This window comes from Trachurus japonicus, chromosome 4, assembly GCF_045865225.1.
Source record: "Trachurus japonicus isolate A0001 chromosome 4, Traja_1.0".
NCBI lineage: Eukaryota > Metazoa > Chordata > Actinopteri > Carangiformes > Carangidae > Trachurus > Trachurus japonicus.
The window spans coordinates 12,797,495-12,817,078 of NC_140910.1; the positions used below are offsets into that span (position 1 = coordinate 12,797,495).

The 19,584-nt window shown below is 42.7% G+C and overlaps 3 protein-coding genes and 1 long non-coding RNA gene across 4 annotated transcripts; 2 read left to right on the forward strand and 2 right to left on the reverse strand.

Moving 5' to 3' along the window:
• The first annotated feature begins 2,622 nt into the window (after positions 1-2,622).
• peak3 (PEAK family member 3) lies at positions 2,623-6,611 on the forward strand. The gene is made up of 4 exons (XM_085774071.1): positions 2,623-2,927; positions 3,253-3,401; positions 3,840-4,402; positions 4,659-6,611. Exons 1-4 carry the CDS (start codon positions 2,863-2,865, stop codon positions 5,751-5,753), a joined length of 1,872 nt encoding a protein of 623 aa, XP_085630197.1. The 5' UTR covers positions 2,623-2,862; the 3' UTR covers positions 5,754-6,611.
• On the reverse strand, positions 6,488-11,776 carry oaz1a (ornithine decarboxylase antizyme 1a). The gene is given in 6 exon segments (XM_085774080.1): positions 6,488-7,155; positions 7,450-7,535; positions 7,943-8,118; positions 8,659-8,745; positions 8,747-8,813; positions 11,610-11,776. Coding segments are annotated over 6 exon segments (666 nt in total). The 5' UTR covers positions 11,729-11,776; the 3' UTR covers positions 6,488-7,024.
• A 147-nt stretch (positions 11,777-11,923) lies between these two features.
• On the forward strand, positions 11,924-14,895 carry LOC146988563 (uncharacterized). The gene is made up of 6 exons (XR_015035706.1): positions 11,924-11,940; positions 12,616-12,760; positions 13,011-13,089; positions 13,176-13,310; positions 13,595-13,671; positions 14,615-14,895. It is a non-coding gene; the product is annotated as an uncharacterized LOC146988563 (long non-coding RNA).
• A 75-nt stretch (positions 14,896-14,970) lies between these two features.
• amh (anti-Mullerian hormone) lies at positions 14,971-19,090 on the reverse strand. Its single transcript, XM_085774072.1, has 7 exons — positions 18,970-19,090; positions 18,509-18,733; positions 18,245-18,414; positions 16,813-16,924; positions 16,640-16,739; positions 16,117-16,529; positions 14,971-15,625 (listed from the first exon to the last, which is right to left on the reverse strand). Exons 1-7 carry the CDS (start codon positions 19,073-19,075, stop codon positions 15,219-15,221), a joined length of 1,533 nt encoding a protein of 510 aa, XP_085630198.1. The 5' UTR covers positions 19,076-19,090; the 3' UTR covers positions 14,971-15,218.
• Positions 19,091-19,584: the final 494 nt, after the last annotated feature.

A 19,584-nucleotide genomic window follows, 5' to 3' on the forward strand; every position in this document is an offset into this window, starting at 1 on the left:
TGAGGGTCACCTTTAAGATTCTCAGTGAATACTTCATATCAGCCATGTGTTTAAGGTTAATGAATTCCTCCAACACTTTCATGAGCTTAAATGTCAGTTGCTCTGAGGCTCTTGTCCACCGCCCCTGCTGGAGATGTCTTTATTGTTTCCATGGTTAGCATGGACTGTGTCCTGCAGCGATGAATGTGCGCTGATGCATCCTCAAGGCAGAGAGAAAAACCGAGCCATTCTCCTTGCTCCTTAGCATATGAAGAGGTGCAGCTGAGAGACCCTTAATGACGGCCACCTAATGCATCCTTATAGCCTGTGTTTTCAACTCTCCCACACACTGAAATGTAGTGGGTAAATATCATGATGACGCAGAGCTCCGTTTTAAGTGGAGGACGAGGAAAATACAAGTGCGAGTCCCTGGACACAAGAATAGATTAAGGTGATCTAAATTTATAATCACTGGCTATGTTGTTAGTTTATGTGCATGGCCTCACCACTACCCCACTGATTTTACATTAATGCTTTTCGACAAATAAGGCTTTCTGTTTTCATCGAGTTCACTCACAGTTCAGCTGCTCAAAAGCATCAATTCAAAGCAAGTTGCCTTAATTCTCTTCAGTCTACTCTGATTTATCCCAGAATTCAACTGAGTTACTAAACCACAACCAAGTGCGGGGTAATTTCATTTGTAAATTCTGATGATTCGTGATAATGTGGTCTGTACATACACAACCCTAAGACACTGAGATTTGTGGTTCCCAACAAATATATGAATATTTCCATTTTATGTATATTCCCTACACTATAGGGAAATTTAGCTTTTTTACTCCGCTAAATGTATCTAACTGGATACTTTTGTGATCAGCATTTTACATCACAGAGCAAAATGTCAGTGATGTCTGCCAATTGATAGAGTTGACTACCAAAGATTGATTTCCTCTCTAAACTGACCAGGTGGTTTCATTCAGGAGGTAGATCTATTTCTACATAACTATTTCTGGACTGAAGCGTATAAAGTAATAAAAACTAGCCACTAGCCTCAGCCACATACAGACTGATGCCATCGGTACTGAAAATATATGATCTTACTTACTTTTATTGCATTGCAGTTAGGTAATTCATCTTGTTGTTATACAGGTCTAAAGTGCTGTTGAAAAGTCACTTTACTGTTGACCTGGGGTCAGCTGTGTCTCCCTGTTTGCCCTGATAACATGTACATTCAAAAGCCTTTCTGACCTAAAGACAGTGACACAATGTGCACAGCCGATGACCCAGTGGGATCCCATGATGTGTGCATCCCTTTTCTCTTGTTTTCTGTTCTCAGGTGGAAGTGAAAAGTAAGAAGTTTATCTAGTTGCATTTACCAAAGAAAAAGACAATCGGTGACATTTAAATGAAGCACTGTTTTATTCCCGTAATGAACACCACGTGCAAAATTTTTATATGCTATGCATCATGTTTTTTTCAACGAGAATGCAACTGTTATGGTGTAAATATAGCAGAGCTGATCATGAAAGAAACTGCTGCTGCCCTTTAACACGCAGAAGGTGAGTCATAAGCACTTCAGCAACACACACTCCGTCTCAAGGATACAGTCTATGCAGCACGACAACACAAATACCACTCAGATATTAGAATATAATATCGGACACAATCTGTGTGGGGGAGGTTTCTGTGTATCACTGACATCACACAGGTGCTTTATATCTACCAGGATATCCAACATTGGTTAGCTGTTTATGCTTGAGTGGCTTCGTCACACTATTCGTCTACATAAAGGTGCCATGGTGTGAGACTTGATTTGTTGCTTATAAACAATAATAGCAGTTACCATTTATGGTGGCGTGTGTGTGTGTGTGTGTGTGTGTGTTTGGCAACATCAAGGATCATTACGTGTGATAAGCCAATTGGAGGAACTTCAAACCACCAGACATGTTGTGTACTTTTTTGTGTCTCATTGTGATTGCGCATTAAAGATAATGTCATGAAACGGGTCAACTGGTGAAGCAACAAGTGATTTCTCCACCATCAAACAACAAGAACATTTGATTGTCTGAAAACATATTACTCTCTTCATTGTTTTGGGGTAGGAAGTAGCCTATGCTGCCAATATTTTTGAGATTTTAAAGTCAGATATGTGTTGCAGGTGGAAAGGCCACAGCCCTTAACCCATAGGCAAAGCTAGCCTCAGGTTGCCACCTCTACTCATTTGGATGCACTCTTCGTCATTTGTGGTTTTAACCTTCATAATAGTGACATTAAATGAAGCTGTTTAACTATAAATGTTTATATATGACTTTCCAGTCGTGTGCATTATATGGACATAATAAAGCACCTGTTTTTTTCTGCTTAAATATTTGACCTTTTCCTTTGAAATCATTATGCAATCACCTATCACTGAAAGGCACATTGCATGTGTAAGAGCTAAAACTGCATCATCCAAGAGAGAGAAGTTCATGCTGAGGTTTCGCAGGGCAAATGTAAGATTAAGTGCAATGGTGAGAAAGACACAGAAAAGAGTGCAAATTGATGGCTGTAGCTGCGCTGTTGTTCAAGTTGAGGTTAGCTCAGAGAGTTGGTTTTTTGCCCTCAGAACAGACACTACCTTTCCGGTGCCAACCTCAAGCTCAAAATGATTAGAACGAATGATAAACAGAGCAGACGCATGAGAAGGAATTGACTTGACACACCAGAGACCGTGACAGGCAAGAGGAAAAGCATCAGAGGGAGTCAACTGAGAGACAGGAAATGTGTTTGGTGAGAAACTGAGTAAGCCACCTGTGAGCTCCACGCACAGTGTTCAGTGGCAGCAGTTGCGTGTGTAAGGGAGGCGGAGGAGAGGGCGAGCTGCTGTAACTTTGCAGATTCCCGATGGCGACTGGTTCAGCCAGCAGAGCAGAGAAACTGCCGCCAGCACTGCCGGCCAAACAGCATAGGTAAGAACAACAAACTAAATAAACTGTCTCTCTCATTTGCAGTTTGACATTATCCCAGTAATGCTCTCTTTGAGTTTTCATTGTGTTTAATCCTCATATCCTCATTTTAAAGAAGATGCTAATTACTTGGGAAACAGGTTGACACTTCTTATTTCAAGGTCAAGTATCGTGATGTGAATGCACTGTACCACAGATGCCACAGATATTGCATAAGAACTTGACTTTGTCAAACTGAGACTATTTGCATGCAAAGTTTTTTATATGCAGTATAGATTCATAGCAGATAGGTCAATGTGTTTGTAATGCTGTTGTTTTTCTTGCACAGGAGTTATTCCCGCAGTAACTCCAGCGTGGACTCTGACTGTGTCATGCTCAGCCCTATTGGACTTCACCATCAAACCTATGCCAACAACGATGTCTTTGCTGAACCTACTGATTGCAATGCAGCTGAATGCCCCATACACCAGCGCTACGGTAGGTCTACAGAATAGTAAAGTGAGTTTCAGTGAGGGAAAGTCACATATGGTGAATAGCATTGCAAATACAAATCAGTTTAATGTCACCCAACTTTATGCATCCTCCTCATGCCGTTCAGTTCTCCAATTCTAAAAAGGACGTATAGAAGTGTGTGGGAAAAAAGTGTGGTTAAGCCCTTTCAGTTCGCCCGATAGTTTGTGAGAACTGAAAGAGAGGAAGTAACCGTCTGAAACTTTTACTTGCAGCAAAATGCAAGTGATACTTGGAGTGGCTGCCATGACTTGCAAAAAAATAGTACTTCAGTGCTTTTGGAAGTCCAAAATTAAGACTAAGCCTATGTTATTCTAGACTCTAGAGGTGCTGTGTCCACAATGTTGTCTCTTAGTTGCTTTGCTGCTGAAGTCTGATTTGAATCCCTCTCACTGTGTTGCTCAGATCCCACTCGACACCAGGAGAGATTTTTCTCCGATGGCACCCCGCCACCTATTCCAAAGAAGAGGTTAGCTCGCACCCTCTCGCTCCCTGGCCCCATTAGACCATCTCCACTCTCTCCTTTGTCTCCCCTGTCTCCACTGCCGAGGCTTCCTCAAAACTTTGACAACCCCCTGTACATGCTGGCGCCCATACCTGACAGCTGTTGCCATGAGGAGACAGAGGAGGTTGTGTCAGCTACCAGGAGTCCTGTCGCCCTACTGTCCCTCTCCCAGCTGTCCTTTGACACCCCGGACGAACATCTGCCGTGCCTTTTCAGCAGCTTGGATGACCACAGGGTTGTGTCTCAGGGAATTCAGCATCGCCACCTCCTCTTTTTAAGGAGCATGGCGCAGAGTGTGGAGGCTGGGATCCTGCTGCATGGAGACACCACAGAGAAGGATGTCAGCTCATACCAGCCTTGGGATTTCCTGCTGAGTGAAGGCAGCCAGCCAGAGCAGGTTGGAGACGCTGTCTACTACAGCCTGCACAGCCCCAAGCATCCAGAGAGGGTACTTGGTTTAAGGGTAAGCTCTTTTATGCATGATTAGTTGGATGTATTCTACTATTATTACTTGCAGCTACAATGAAACAAGTGGTTTTCTTGTTGCGCATGGGAACCAGTAATACAAACATGATCTTTATCAACATACCGGTAACTGTGACACTGGCTTGCGGTGCCAAAAGCACTTCCTCCCAACCGTCATCAGGTGTCACAACTGTAACAGGAAGGCAAAGTATGTATATTAAACACTAAATTGATTTTTGTTTCTCTCTATGCAGGTACACAAGCAGAAAAATGAAGCTCCCCCAGTTTGTACCAAACAACAGTTATCACACGTCAATGTTCAAAATGTGGTTGCACACTTTCAATCCAGTAACACCCTGAGAAAACACTCCAGCATGATACAGACTCATAATCTCCACAGTGTTTTTAAGTCAGACTGCACTGCTGCTAAAGCACCAGGTGGAGGCAGCATTGAGTGTGTGACAGAGTCTGTGAACCCCAGTGTGACCTCAGTCCAGTCTCTACTCCAGAGGGGACACTGTGTGAGCGTTGAAAGAGACCTGCCACACGCCACTCTGGAGGACTTTGTTCAGGACAGCAGCTCAGATGGTTGTGTTTATGACAGACAGGTGTGTGTTCTGATGCTGCAGATACTACTGGGCTCACAACATCTGTACAACACCAGCGCCACCGCAGCTGCGCTCAAACCCAGGGAGATCTATCTGCTGTGGCCCAGCAGCGAGAGGGACGAGGGGGGAAACAAGCTACAGCAGCAAGAGATGAAGAAAAGGTTCAAGACCAGTGGGCTGAAAGGAGAAATGCAGTGGGAAAAGACAGGGAGAGAAGGCAGGATCCAGATGTTGTGGAGGATGCAAGGTTCCCCCCGTGTGGTGTTAAACCCACTCTCCTCTGCCATGTCTGCACCCCACCCTCTGATCGCCATCAAATCCCAGATTGGAGCCCTGATTCAATACTGTCTGGCCCCGCAAGAGGGCTCATCATCTCTGGACTCAAGTCCAAGCCAGTCCAAGTCCTCATACCGAAGGGGTCTTCTTCATCTGTCCTCTCAGCTCCAGAACAGGAGCAGCGGCGGGCCCCAGATAGCAGACATGGTGGCCACGCTTCAGGTGCTTCTCTGGGGCCCTCGTGTACCGCTCTTCATGCACAGAGGGGCCACCACCACAGCTGTGCACAACTGGCTCACAATCAAAAGAGCCCTGCTGGTGATGAAGTTGGCAGAAAAAGGGCTGATCCAGGATCGGTCTGCTCTGGATTGGGAGGATTGTATGGGCCTGCAGTACTTGGCGTTCACAGACCCTGAGACTATTGTGAGTGTCAGTCAGACATGGCTCACTCTGAAGATTGACTGACATCTAAAATCAGTATACCGTAATCATGTCAACACTTGTGATCTGTCTGGAACGGAAACTGTTCCTCCGTGACTCAGAAGAAGCTGCAGTTCAATAGAAGACATAAACTGTGAACTGTGCATTAAGCTCTGGTTGAGGTTTACCCTCAATCACAATTCAAGCCATTTCCACTCTTGCTTCTTTTAATTTAGATATTTATGCACTGCTCTTCATAATTTACAGTTGGTTTAAAAAGATGCTGCACTATGTGAATACTTGTTGCTATAAATCAATGTATTTCAATTCACTGGCATTTAATTTTAACAAATTTAAATCTCTTTGGTTAATTCACAATAGATTTCTGCAGTTATGTTATTAAGACGGTACTTGTGGCATTTTTTACTGTGATTGTTGCTTCTTTAGGCACAATGTTAGATAGTCCAATAATTTAGAGCTTTCAGTGGCTATGATCAAGATCGCTGCTACAATTCTCTTGCTTGTCCACACTTTCATTACTTTTAATAAATCAATATGATCACTACAGTACCAGATCACTAAAGGACTCGGTGTTCTTCTACAGTGAACTCATGGCATCTGAAAACCTCTTTCTACCAGCACAACTAAATCAACTACTGACAGGTGTAAACGCTTCTTTACATGTGGTCAGACAACACAATGTCATCTCGCTCCATCGAAGCGCAGAGGCTCCAACACTTGCAGGCTACATGTCTCTGAATTCACAAAACCACAGATGCCACTGTCTAAGGTGAGCACTTTTATTTAGTACAGTTAAAACATGCAGATTTTTTTATCAAGTGAATCAAAGCAACAAATGAAATCATGCACACATTAAAAAAAGAAAAAGAAAATCAATACAAACAGGAGAATCAACTGATAATTACTATGAAGACATACCTACTTACATGAGTAAGATGAATTTCAATTTATCATAAATATTATACTGTGGAAATGACCATCAGGGAGTTCAGCGGGTGTGGGGTGAAAAGGAAGTCAGCACTACACATCATGAAGGGTAATACAGTGGTGAGGACACAATGCCCGGATTTTATGGGGGCGCTTGCTTTACATTCCTGGTATATTAACATCTTACCCTAGTGCAAATATCATTGAAACACAGCACATGGTAGGTAAAGGTAAAAACAAAAAGGAACCTCTGACAGGAAACCTCCACCATACTGAACTTGGATAATATTTTAATTTCCAGAAATCATAAAGATGTGTGGTATGGATTGAAATGAGAACAACAAACATTTGTAACTGCTCAGGGTCATTTAATCATCATCAGAGGAGTCTCGCTCGATGCTGTAAGCCATGAAGAAAGCGTCGGGGCGGGAGGGGACGAGGGGATGACCCGGTCTCACAATCTCAAAGCCCAGGAAACTGAATGTACGCAGCAGGGACGCTGAGGAGAGACAAGACGTGTGAATGGGAATTACATTGGCCTCATCTGAGCAGAATTTTTTTCTCATCAGTTGATTTTGCCTTTAGAACTAGTGAAACTCAAAAATCAATTGTGTTTCTTGCTGTGGAGTCATGTTACTTCCTCTACGATTTACACATTTATTTCCTTCCTATTTAGTGCAAATTAGAGTAACATCAGGTTTTTATTTCGAAAAAAAATTGGTGGTGCTGTATCAAAGTTTTATTTTAAGTATTAGCAGTTCAGAAGACCGAGACAAAAAAACAGAAGTCTCACCTCTATCGTCACGGTTCTTGTGAAAACAGATAAACACATGATCACCCTGCAGCTGCTCCTCTGCAAACTCCAGCAGAAGGGCAAAACTGTGACGAGACAAAACAAACAGAAAAATGTTAATGTATCACAGGATGTCAACAGGTTTTGCAAGAAAATTATTATTCATCATGGTTAAAGAGCCACAACAGCTCATTAAAGCAGATCTTACAAATAATGTCTTACGGTCAGTCATTTTTACATTTTCAACAACCAAAAGGTACAAGACAAAGGTTAGTTTTAACTTTGTAAAACTTTTACAAAGTTAAAACTAACCTTTGTCTTGTACCTTTTGGTTTGGCATTTGTCTTAGTATTCAATTCCTTTTAAAGGAATTGAATACTAAGACAAATGCCAATTAGTCAATAATTAACCCTTTATTTTGTTCAAACATAAATAAAACAAAACAAAAGATTCTCCTTTTCAGTCACCAACAAAACCATTTTTGCCCACCAACCTGTCTTTGCTGCCCTCGGGCAAAGCTCCAGGAGGGATTTCAACGTAAAGGTTCCCCCCTTTCAGTGCCGCCCGCCAGACACAGTGCTTTCCTTCAGAGCGACGGGGCTCAAAGAGCAAGAAACGTACTCTGCTGTTGACAGCTGGAGGCTCCTCAAGAACCAGCAACTGAGCATCCTGGAGGACAAGGACAATACAACACTACTTCAGATAACAGCAGGGACAAGGTTACCATGACAGAATGCTTCTCAGATTTACCAGCTGTTTCCCTGCACAGACAGAACAGTAAGTAAAGCTAAAACTCAAGTGTTTGAATTTCAGGAGCATTAACATAGTTTGTGTTCTCTGCAGGAGGACACACTTTCTATGTATATCCAGTTTCTATGTAAACAGACTAAACTCACAAAAATTTGCCTTTCCAACTTTATCTGGGACATCCTGATAATGATTAAACGTGTTTTGTACAGCAGCCTTGTAGAAACTGCACCTCCAACCTTACAGTTGCATTCGGATATCACAAAGACATAGCCATGACATCTTAACGAAACAATTACATCATTTGCTTCACCGAGGTAAGAACGACACAATTCAAAAGTGCTGCCTTCCAGCTAGTCAATAAGCCCATCTGTCCTCACCGTTTGCTCAAGGTGGGTCCACACTGGCCCCAATTTAAACACATGAAAACATAACAAATATGTAAAAAGTGGTTCAACTCACAGAATAGAATAGCTTAGCTGAAAGATTGCGATCCCGCTGGTCATTCCCTCGCCCACCTGGGATCTTCAGGGGTGGGAGAGGGGCATCAGGAGCACCACAGAGGCCCCGGACACGGGTTACTGCAACAGTGGGAGCACCTCCTGGGACTGGAGATACTGGAAGGAGAAATGAATACACACACGGATGGAGCCATTAAAAACTGCAGTATTACCTCAAAGATCTGAACTGAACCTAAACCAAGCTCTCAATATAAACCGTAGGCTTAGCACACATTACACCGGTGGGTGATTCATCTGTGACGTGCCGGTAAAACATTGAGGAGCACAGGTCAATCAGTAACCGTCTTAGGTGAAGATGTTTGTATTTGTTGACTGATGAGGAACACTTGACTGAAGCCAGAATGGTTTATGTTGCTTAACCACATCACTGACGTCTCACTGTCATATATTGACTACAATGCTTCGGGGAAGAAATGTTGTTTTTTCGTCTCACAAAGATACGTCATGATCCTCATCGCTGACCTGTGTGGAAAAATTCAAGTAGAAAGAGTGATATTTTGTTTCCTCAAACTAACAGAACTCACGTGCCTCAGTTTCTCTGGGCTAACTTTAAGCTTGTCACATGATTGTTAGGGGAAAGCTGCCAGAGAAACAGGCACCGTTTGTCTAGCCATTAGCCTACTTTGGTCCTGCACTTTATTGTGTTGAACCAATTTACAACAGGCCGGGGCAAACAAAAGATGTTTAATGAAATCAGCCATTTTAAACCTATGGCCAGTGTAGCTGAATAAAAATGAGAGCGTTGAGAGGGACTATTCTCAGAGCCACGTTTGGGAACAAAACCCATTAGCAGCCATAGCTGGTGCTGCACAGCAGCTTTCAGACACTGGCAGATGCTCTTACGCAAATGCCACTGCTGTGCTATATGTGGAGCAGATGTGTGAAACCCAAATGAGAAACGTTGCAACACACAAAGCTCAGACCAAGTCAATTTACAGTACCAGCCAAGTGCCCCAGATGCACAGCACTGGAGACTGCACGCCATCATAGGTTCTCCCCTAAATCCCATTATCAGATTATGTAAATCAGCCAGTTACCATCTTTACATAAACCCTTGCTTCTTCTTGCCAACACACAGGGATTTCAAAGACTGCTGAATGGAGAAGTTGATTGAAAACCTTGCACTGTGTCCACAGCGGGCAGCAGCAAAGCCCATTCACGCCACGGGTTGCCCTGGTAAAGACAGCTGCTCTGGTCACATGAGCGACGAGTCTCTCCAGCCTCTACTTGCATAAGAGCACCACTGCCGCACATGAATATCATGTAAAAAAAAAAGGACCACTCATCTCTGAGGGAGGTTATCATTACGTAAGTATTGTTACAGGAGAGCGCTGATGCTCAGGATGGACAAAATCCAGTTAAACCAGCCCTGTGTCAAAATAAACAACAGGATCAGAAGCGGAGAGAGGGGGAGTTTGTAAAGGCACCTGCCGATGTCTTCAAAAGCCATGGGTAAAAGAGCAAACAACATATTTTATCACCATCTTCAAGAACCCCTCTCACTGGGGTATTACATAAGAGCTTCTGTGCTGCTATTACAAAATTACTTCCAGAGAAAAACTGGGAAACCGTATTTGTCTGTTGAATAAGGTATAGCCTCTATGTAATGTGTTATCACTGGACTCAAATTCCCCATACCGCCACCCCCTCCTCCTTCGCAGTGCAGTGGAAATTTCCTACGAGTCCTTCACAATACTACAGAGCCAGATAAACAGCCACGACCGAAAAACCTTGTCAGGACACGACTGAGCCTCAGAGGAAAATGAAAATAAAAAAAACCCTGGAGCACTAATCGTTCACCTCTAAAATTGTGACCTATATTTTCAGGCAACAAACCCCTAAACCCCCCACTGCCGTCTCATCTCTAGTAAATCAACACATCCAGTTGAATGGTGACGAACGAGTAAACAAGCCGCCTCCTGTCCACTGGCTGGCAAATGTCCCCACGGTGGTTAATAATACAAAACATTAAATTAGGATAAAGCACACTGCAAAGGTTGTGTTTCGAGGGGCGGTTAACTATCTCAAGTGATTGACTGAAAACCAAACTGGTTCATCTCCTCCAGGATGTGTCGGTGATGTGAGCTGACAACACCTGAACCCGGGGCGAAATGGAAAAAAACAACCAAGAAGCCACAGATGATCAATACTGTCACCGTTCAACCACGGTCGTTGGCTACAAGCTAACTTTACATAATTTGAATAAATTATACTTAATGAGCCGTGTAATAGCACAAAAGCACAAATAATGACATGTGAAGTATAATTATTCAACTAATGTGGTTTTACTGTTGCCTTCTCACATTATGTAAACATAGTGTTGTAATTATCCTGCAGCTAGCTGTTAGCTGCTGCAGTTAGCATTTCCTCGACGTTAACGTCCTATGTAAATAACAAAATAATACATGGTAGGCCACTATTTTTTTTTAATTAACACTAAATATTCTTTAAAGAACATACCGTAAACTGGATGATGTGCTATTGACAGAAGCTAACTAGCATCAAAACATTTACCCCCCCACAGATTAGCTCGTATTTAGCATTAGCCTCAGTAGCTGGAGCAGCGTTGACCGTGGTCTTGTCTATCAACTGGATTACAGTGTTCAGCGACGATTATTCAGACTAGATACATCCATGTAATCTATGATGTGTTAACATAAGCGTACAGTGGACAGGTATCGAGCAATAAATAAAGTGACGGTGTCTCTTAGAAACGTCAACTACAATAAATAGTGGTGTTATGTAAACAAGTAATATCGGGAGCACTTGTTCGCTGTTTCTGGAAATACACCGTGCCTCCTCGGTAGGCCACGGTTTTTAAACTTAGCCTAGCATGCTAACTAGGCTAACGCATATAACAACTCACATCGACTAAGTTACACATCAACTTACCTCTCGCTCTCGGGTTTATTACTGGACTGCTCGATAACAGGCATCTCGGTTAAGTTTCTCTCTTTTTCTCTAACAAAACAATGACTATTCAAAATCGTCTGTAGGTTAGATTTAACCATCCGGCCAGCGTCCACACCAGCGGCTCGCTCTGTCCTCTCCTCGTCGCCGGCTGTGGAGCTGAGAGACGGCGAGCTGCGATATTTGTCAGGGGAGTGTCCTATCCATCCTGACGCGGTGCTGCTGTCAAAATGCCCCCTCCAGCACAGCACAGCACAGCACAGCACAGCACAGCACAGCACTCAATGTACAGCTGCAGCAGGTTATTTTCAAGGTATGTCCTTTATGAACAAATTGCACCTGTATGACAAGTTTTAGGAAACAGGCCTTTGGGAGTGTTACACTGGAGCACATTTCATTATCACCGATGAGTTCATAAACAGCACTCTTCCAGTGGTGCTAATTTTGACATAGCCTACCTACAAAATAAAATATGTGCAATGTGCAATAATATATAACTCCAGCTCTCCAAGTGATATTCTTTAACAAGGATGGAGTCTAAGTATAAACAAACTCAAATAAAATAATAAAAATAAAATAATAAAATACAGGCACATGAGAGCTGTCTAGTACTGATCCCCACAAACACAAAAACTCAGTAATAACAGACAGTCATATTAAAAAAAAAAAAAAAAAAGAAAGAAAGAAAGAAGAAAGAAATTTAAAAAAGGAGGGTTAGTGACGGCCACACACTTGCACAGTACAAAATGTTCAGTGTGACTGTAGTTGGGGCAGTGAATTGTGTTTTGTCTAACACAATGAGTCTCTTATTACAAAAAGTCCCTTACCAAACTGGCTACAAGTGTAATGGTTTCATTTTATTATTTTCCCATTTCAAATCAAAATGTTATCTCATCAGCACAATATGCAGGAGACACATAATGATGGCCTAAATGCTGGTAAGTATCAGTACACTCATGAATGTTTTCCTTTTTTCAACAACTCTCAGCTGTGACTGTCAATCAGTTGGCAAAGGAGCATGGTGCAGGGTGTGTATGACACCGTCTCCGGTGCCTGCAGATCAGAAATCACCATCAACACAACTGTGCTAACCTTTACTTTTATGGCGAGGAACAACTGAAGACTGACATCAGGTAACTATTTGTCTTTGTTGAGGTTAATAGAAAATTAAACTGAGCTTCCTCGAGTCCTGTTTGTCTTTTTCAAATGGCTGGCAAGTGCCTATTTTAAGCTGTCTTATGTTAGTCTATGACATAAGTACAGCAGCGTAGTTTCAAAGTTTCACTGTGCATGTGGCAGAACAGGTGCATAATACATGCAAAAACTGTGATTTTTTTATTGTCTTTATGCAGGATTAACACTAAACTCTTCCTTAACTTCCAGCCTCAATTTGGATCCAGTTTTTTACTTAAAACCCCAACCATAAGAACCTACAGAGCCGGAGCATCTGAAAACATCATAAGTACAAATTATGACCACTATAAAAAGATAACTGAATTCAACATAAACTACTGTACACGTATATGACTTGTTTGTGTCTTTGCATAGTGTCTTATGACCGGATTCTATCCATTGAAAACCTGAGTGATGTCCCAAATCCATGGAAGGGCTTCAGCATGAACCGCTGCATAATGTTGGCACTGGTCGTGCTGCTTGTGACGTCAGGGGTGAATGAAATGCATGGTGAGTTATGATGCATACAGAAAGAAGAGGGAAATGACTCAACTAAGATTAACAAACAAACTAGCTCTAATCTTTACAGATTTTTTATTGGATTTGTTTCTGCAGCATTGTACATACTGCAAGCCTGCTTCTAGTAATACAATATATCTAATTACTTGATCATTTCACTGTCTTTTATGTTTTATATTATTATTATAATGTCATGTTACATTATTCATTCGTAAGTCACTGAATAGAAGCATCTGTCAGTTGTGTAGATGTATAAATATCATTTCATTCTCTAGATGCTCTGGATTCTTTTGTTGAGGACTCAGGTATAAGGTCTTTCTTTGGAAGTCTGCAGGATGGATCAATAACTCAGGTATGCCCATGACTGTTATGCCTTCAATCATGTCAGGACTGATTTTTGGGGAGCTTGGTGGTACAAATCAATGCAGGCGTTCATACCAAGATACACTCAACTGAATGATGCAATGATTTAACTATAAATCAGCTCAGTGTATGGACATGTAGCAGCAGCAGCTCTGCAGGTACACTAGACATTATACTGAGCTCATGGAGATCAGGAGGAAACCTCAAGCAATATAAAAGAAGTATTTGGCAAATAATTGTAATTCTGCTAAACAAAGCACATGATTGTAAGGCTCTTTTGAAATGACCCTTTTGAGCTTGAATGAACCCACCTTCTTTCACAATGCTTGACATAATGTGGTGTTATTAAACACCATTGAGCTGCTAGTTGATCCTGGGGACTTTAACAGGGAACGGAACATGATTATTTATGGGGATTAATTAGAGTCGGTCAGCAGCACTGAAAGATGCCATGGAGTTACAGATATTTGCTGTGTCAGACAGAACTGTTGCTGAGCAGTTTTAGAGAGCCCACATTTCTGGCTGCTCAGAGATTAAGGTCTTACAATCATGGCAATTAGCTCACTGCATCATTCTCCCACAGTATATTACATTTTACAAGTTCAAGGGTCAGTATTTCTTTACTTCATGACTTCATTTTATATAAGTTCAAGAAGTGTTAAAGACATCATAGTCCATCTTTATATTCATCATCATAGTTAGATGTCAAACAAAACAACTAAACTAGAAAAATGTAAACCCGTACAATAGTAAGAAATGGCACATACACAAAATCGTGTGACAAAATGAGTTATACCTGTGAAATAAAACTGTAAAATCTGATCCTTGAAAGGACACTAGAACAAGCGAGTGGATTTATAAGATTGAACAAAATGAATGATGCAATGCTATGAATGCAATCACTATGTGAATCTCCTGTTGTCTGTCTCCAGATCTCTATATGGGACAATTTCATGTGGTGGTGGGGATCTGAAGAGGTCGGAGCGATAAGAAGAAGGAAAAAGCCAATTGGCAACAAAACAATCCTGAAACCCAAAACTAAATAAAACCCACGCAGCTGCTGCCTGGAGAGTGAAAGGTCAAGAAACAGAGGTCATGAGCTGTTACAACAGCAGGTGTCTGAATAACAAATGCAAAAAGTAGTCAGTATACTTTGTATTTAATATTATGAGGATAAAGAGAGTTACATTAACCATTACATTTTTCAATTCTTGCTGAAATGCATTCAGAAATGTTTAATTTTTAGGCATATAAAAAAAACTGTATCTGAAATTTGGTTGTTAGAACACTGTTTTCAAAGATATTGGGAATCTTCAGTGTGGAGCTTACATTCAGAAATTATAATCAAATGTGTTTTTGTTTTCAATAAACTTATCATTTCTAAGAGTCAAACGTTGTCAGTGTGTGCATATAAGAGGCCTCTTTCAGTGAACATTTATGTGAATGGAAGAATTAGGTGACGCCTCTGCTCAACCTAACAGTCAGTGACTATTAAAGCAAACAAGTGAAACACCTCTGATACACGGAGAGCACACCTCAGCGGCACCCACACTCCTTTGCCACCATATCTGGTTTCATGGAGAGGGTAGTCCCGTGTTCATTTAAATCCACCACCTCCAGGGGTTCATAGGCCAGAGGCACGCAGCACGGAGCCCGCTCGTCCGCGTTCCCACTCTCCATGTGGAAGTGGAGCAGCACGGCATGGTTGTTGGCATTGGTGAGGGGGAAAGCACAAGAGCCACGGCAGTTGTTGATGTTGGCTGTGTTTGGACCCATCAGACGCCTCTCCAGGGAGACGGTGAGGCTGGTCAGACTGCAGAAGCTCGCCCTCACCGGGTTACTGGAGTCTGCTCTGGTGGCCCGCAGTCGCGTCTGCAGCTCGTACTCACGGGCCACCGTCTGCAGGGCCTTCAGGAGGAGGAACGCACGGAACTGGCTCTGTCCTGGAGAAGAAACACAAGTGTGACATAGTAACACAAGATCTGCTGTTTAGAAACATGACAGATTGTGAATATGAAGAGGTGCTTAAAGCAGAAGTAAGCGGAATGTTTGTGTTAATATAAGTCTTAAATAGTTCTATCTTCCGACAGCAATAACTTAAATAGAGTGTTTGGTCTGAAACACGGGTCTGTCAGTCACTCTGCTCTGCTGTAAGCCGAGGAGAAAACCTTCCTTGTATCCTACAACCTTTATCCAATGAGGAGAGAGAACAGCATAAAGGGGCGGTCCTCTCTGTGTGTGTAGCCAAGGGATGCGCGTGAATGTGGTGACGTAGGGACGAGGACCGATAGATCCATGACGAGGGCGGGGACTGCTAACTCCATCGGCTGACAAGAAGTTAGCCAAAACCACCGGATCACTTACTTCTGCTTTAAATTCATCTGGCAGGACAAACGTTTGGTGTACACTGGGATAGTTTTACAGAGTACATCACCTGTTGCCTGTTCCTTTGTCGGCAATGCACTGAGCTCTTTGAGCCTCTCCAGCCTCTCTGCCGCCCTGACACCCACCTCCTTCTCCCTTATGACCTCCTCTACCTGAGTCCCAACCTGCTCTAACCTCTGCCTGACCTCCTCCACCAGCGCAGGAGACATGGCCAGCTGGCCGGGATGCACCCGAGACACGGAGCCCTGTCTGGGGAAGGAGAAGAGGGTGGCGAAAGAGGAGTTGATCAGTCCTGCCAGAAGGGACTCGCTGGAAGACAAACCCAGTGACAGGGGGGGCAGGGAGGATAAGGAGTCCAGCGGGAGTGGAGGTGACCTGGGCTGGTCCTGAGGCAGGACATCACCCAGGAAACGTTTCAGCTCACAGAGGAAGGAGAAGGTTTCTGAGGAAGCCATGGATGAACTTCAAACATGTAAACAAAGAGAGTAAAAAACAACAACTAATGTTTATGAGCTCCAGTCTGACATATGTCTGGTAAATATTTCAGTGGGGAACATGAAAACTAAAACAACCTTGTATCAGTTCCTGTTCTTGTTGAGAAAAGCAGAAGTAGAGATATGCTGATTTTGCTTCCTGATTTTCCACCAATGAGGAGGTCTTTGAGGCTTTGCTCTAGAATGACAGGAAATGTGAGGGGAGCGCATATGAAACAGGACAATGAGAGCATGAGAAGATGCGATCTTACTCATTTCAGGGGAATTTGTCTCGACAGAAATCCTCCATTTCTGGTGAAGGGGGCTCTCTGATGCTTTTCCTGTCAGGAGTATGTACTGTGTTTCTCCTGAAATGCATACAGACTGCAAAAAACAACAACAGTGGATAGAAATATCAAACGTAGCCTATAAATACAATTAATACATGATGTGATGACAAGAATCAATTAAAACAGGTAGAAACAGTAATTCAAACTTGTTAAGCCATTTTTATAGGTGAGGTTCTTCGACAGACCTACTCAAAATAAATCAAGAATAGCTCCACAATTATCAGGTCAATATACATAATCTTGGTCTCAATGGATGGTCAAGACCTCTGGGAATATAATACCAGTTTCAGTAACATTGTGACTGTTCCTATACCTGAACAAATTGTGATGAACCAAAAGGAAAAAAAAATGTTATCCTCTCATTCACAATAATTTTATGTATAAAGATGCCACGCATGCCATCCAATCAGCAACTCCTACAACTGTACCAAAGTAGATAAGAACATCACAAACATATTGATTTTATAAAGGTTTTAGTATGGACAGTATCAGATGGACCACTTGGAACAAATACTGTTTTGACAGAATGCACTTGAAGTGTTGTTTTAGTGGTGTTAGGGCTTCTTATTTTAGAAACATTAGAAAGAAACGACCCCCACAGCATTTTATGAACTTTTCCTACAGGTATCTGGGGGATCATGTTCCCCGGGTCCTATGTTCCCCACTTTGTATGGGACCAGGGAACATAGAAACCTATTTTAGAAAAAGGGTTCTATGTTCCCTGCTTTTCCCCAAAAGGACCCGGGGAACATGCAATGTTTGGAACCTGGAAGTGGAGCTGTGACTTTGCAGATTTTTGCCTATTTTTGAGTGAGAAGTGTAATCCTATTGGTTGGGTTTAGGCAATGAAGAAAGGAGCTGGTTAAGTTTAGTAAAAAGACCAGGTAGAGGCTAGACAGGCCAGATAGATAGAGAGAGTCCAGATAAGTAGAGAGAGCCCATCGACCAGAAACAGTGGGGAACATAGGACCCTTTTTTTTGAAAAAAGGTCCTATATTTCCCAGTATGTATTGTGACCGGAGAACATAGGACCTTTTTTGGGAAAAATGGGGATAGAACGCTTTTTCAAAAAGAGGGTCCTATATTCCCCGATTGGGGAACATAGAACCCGGGGAACATATGTACGCTCCCATATCTGGTACTGGGCCAAACAGGTTAAAAGGTCAGAGATTAAGAACCTAAGATGACCAAGAGCTACAAACAAGTTCATCTTTAAAGTGCCCTGTGGTGAGTATCAGGTGGACCATTCAAAAAACGCCAGAAATAGTTCTTCCAAGCTCAGTATGAAAGAGAGTAAAGGTGTTTACTATGGGTCATCTGAAATCTGCTGCTGTCAAACCAGGTGTGTGTCTACCTGTGTGTTAGGCTGCAGAGACTGACTGGTGAAGGTGACACCCAGGTCTCCTCCTCTGAATGGAGCGTCCAGCCCCAAGAGCAGCACTGGGCTCAGCCCGAGCAAAGGAGACGCTGGGAGGTGAAAGGTCAGTGTGAGTGTTTCTCTGTCATCTTCAGCTGCCACAAGCGCTGGGTGAGGGAAAATGAGCCATGTTGGTAAGATCATTAAGAAACAAAATGAACAAAGCATTCAAACCAAACTGATGTGGGTGTGCTCATATACCTCCAGTTGGATGCAGAGCCTCCAGCCCACTTCCCTGCAGGCTTGTGCTTGTGCGCTTGGCGAGCTCTAATAAGACCGAGCCTGATGAAGTGGCAGAGACTGTGCAGATCCCAAACAGAGTCAGACTGCCACTCATCAGTTCACCTTCGCTCCCAACACGTTCATGCAAGGCTGCGAATGTGTCCTCCACAAAGCAGGGTGCATTGTGGGGGGCGTGGTGAGAAACTGTGTAGGCCGATGAGGTTTTTGTTGGTGGGATTGTATGATCTGAGTTTTCCATTTCCAGAAGCTCCGGTCCTTTGATTGATTCAGGGGAGGGGAAACATGTTACATGACACACTGTAAGCAGAGGCTACAATCAGAAACTCTAAACAATCCAGTTGTACTCAAAACATATACAATTGACAGAATGTGAAACATCAAATGTGAAGGTGTGTATATTCAGCTGTGTAGAGACTGACCTGTGATTGTGGCGTCGTGATCCGGCTTCAGCTGCAGCCCATGTGAGCCGTGCTGGGTCCAGCAGAGCATCAACAGTCCGCAGCAGAGAATGTGCACCAGCAGCATACTTGTGTCTGTGTGATCAGACCTTTCTCATTCGCTTCTTTTGAATCGGTCAAGCTCCAGAGGACGGGAGGTACGTCCTCCCACCTCTAACTTCTGTCTAACTGCAGAGGCCCAAGTATGACTGGTGTGTGTCCTTGATGATTTGGACTGTGGATGCGGAGTAGGCTAACATCCATGTGGGCCCACATTCTGGGAGGACTCGTAATGACAGAATGGACTTTCCATGAACCTGTCACTGAGGCTGAAAGGCTTTATTGTCTGAAGGGTTGTAAAGCAAAGATATGTTTTATTTAAAGACAAGTTTCAGTGTAGCCAAGATCTTGAGGTGAAGGTAAAAATCAGAATAAAACAAATTGTTCAACATGTAAAGTCAAGATAGTTCTACTTAATATGAGTTTTTCCATTTTATGCAGCTTTATACTTTCACTCCACTACATCTCTGAGGAAAATATGCAAATCTTAATAAATATGTGACAATTGTAGCCACTACTTTCTCCTCAGATCACAGT

Coding starts and splice junctions, on each gene's coding strand:
- peak3 (XM_085774071.1), top strand. CDS start 2,863: ATGGCGACTGGTTCAGCCAGCAGAGCAGAGAAACTGCCGCCAGCACTG. Junction 3,402..3,839: donor CCCCATACACCAGCGCTACG/GTAGGTCTACAG, acceptor TGTGTTGCTCAG/ATCCCACTCGACACCAGGAG. Junction 4,403..4,658: donor AGAGGGTACTTGGTTTAAGG/GTAAGCTCTTTT, acceptor CTCTCTATGCAG/GTACACAAGCAGAAAAATGA.
- amh (XM_085774072.1), bottom strand. CDS start 19,075: ATGCTGCTGGTGCACATTCTCTGCTGCGGACTGTTGATGCTCTGCTGG. Junction 18,734..18,969: donor TCACGACGCCACAATCACAG/GTCAGTCTCTAC, acceptor CGGCCTACACAG/TTTCTCACCACGCCCCCCAC. Junction 16,530..16,639: donor AGAACAGGAACTGATACAAG/GTTGTTTTAGTT, acceptor ACATGTTTGAAG/TTCATCCATGGCTTCCTCAG.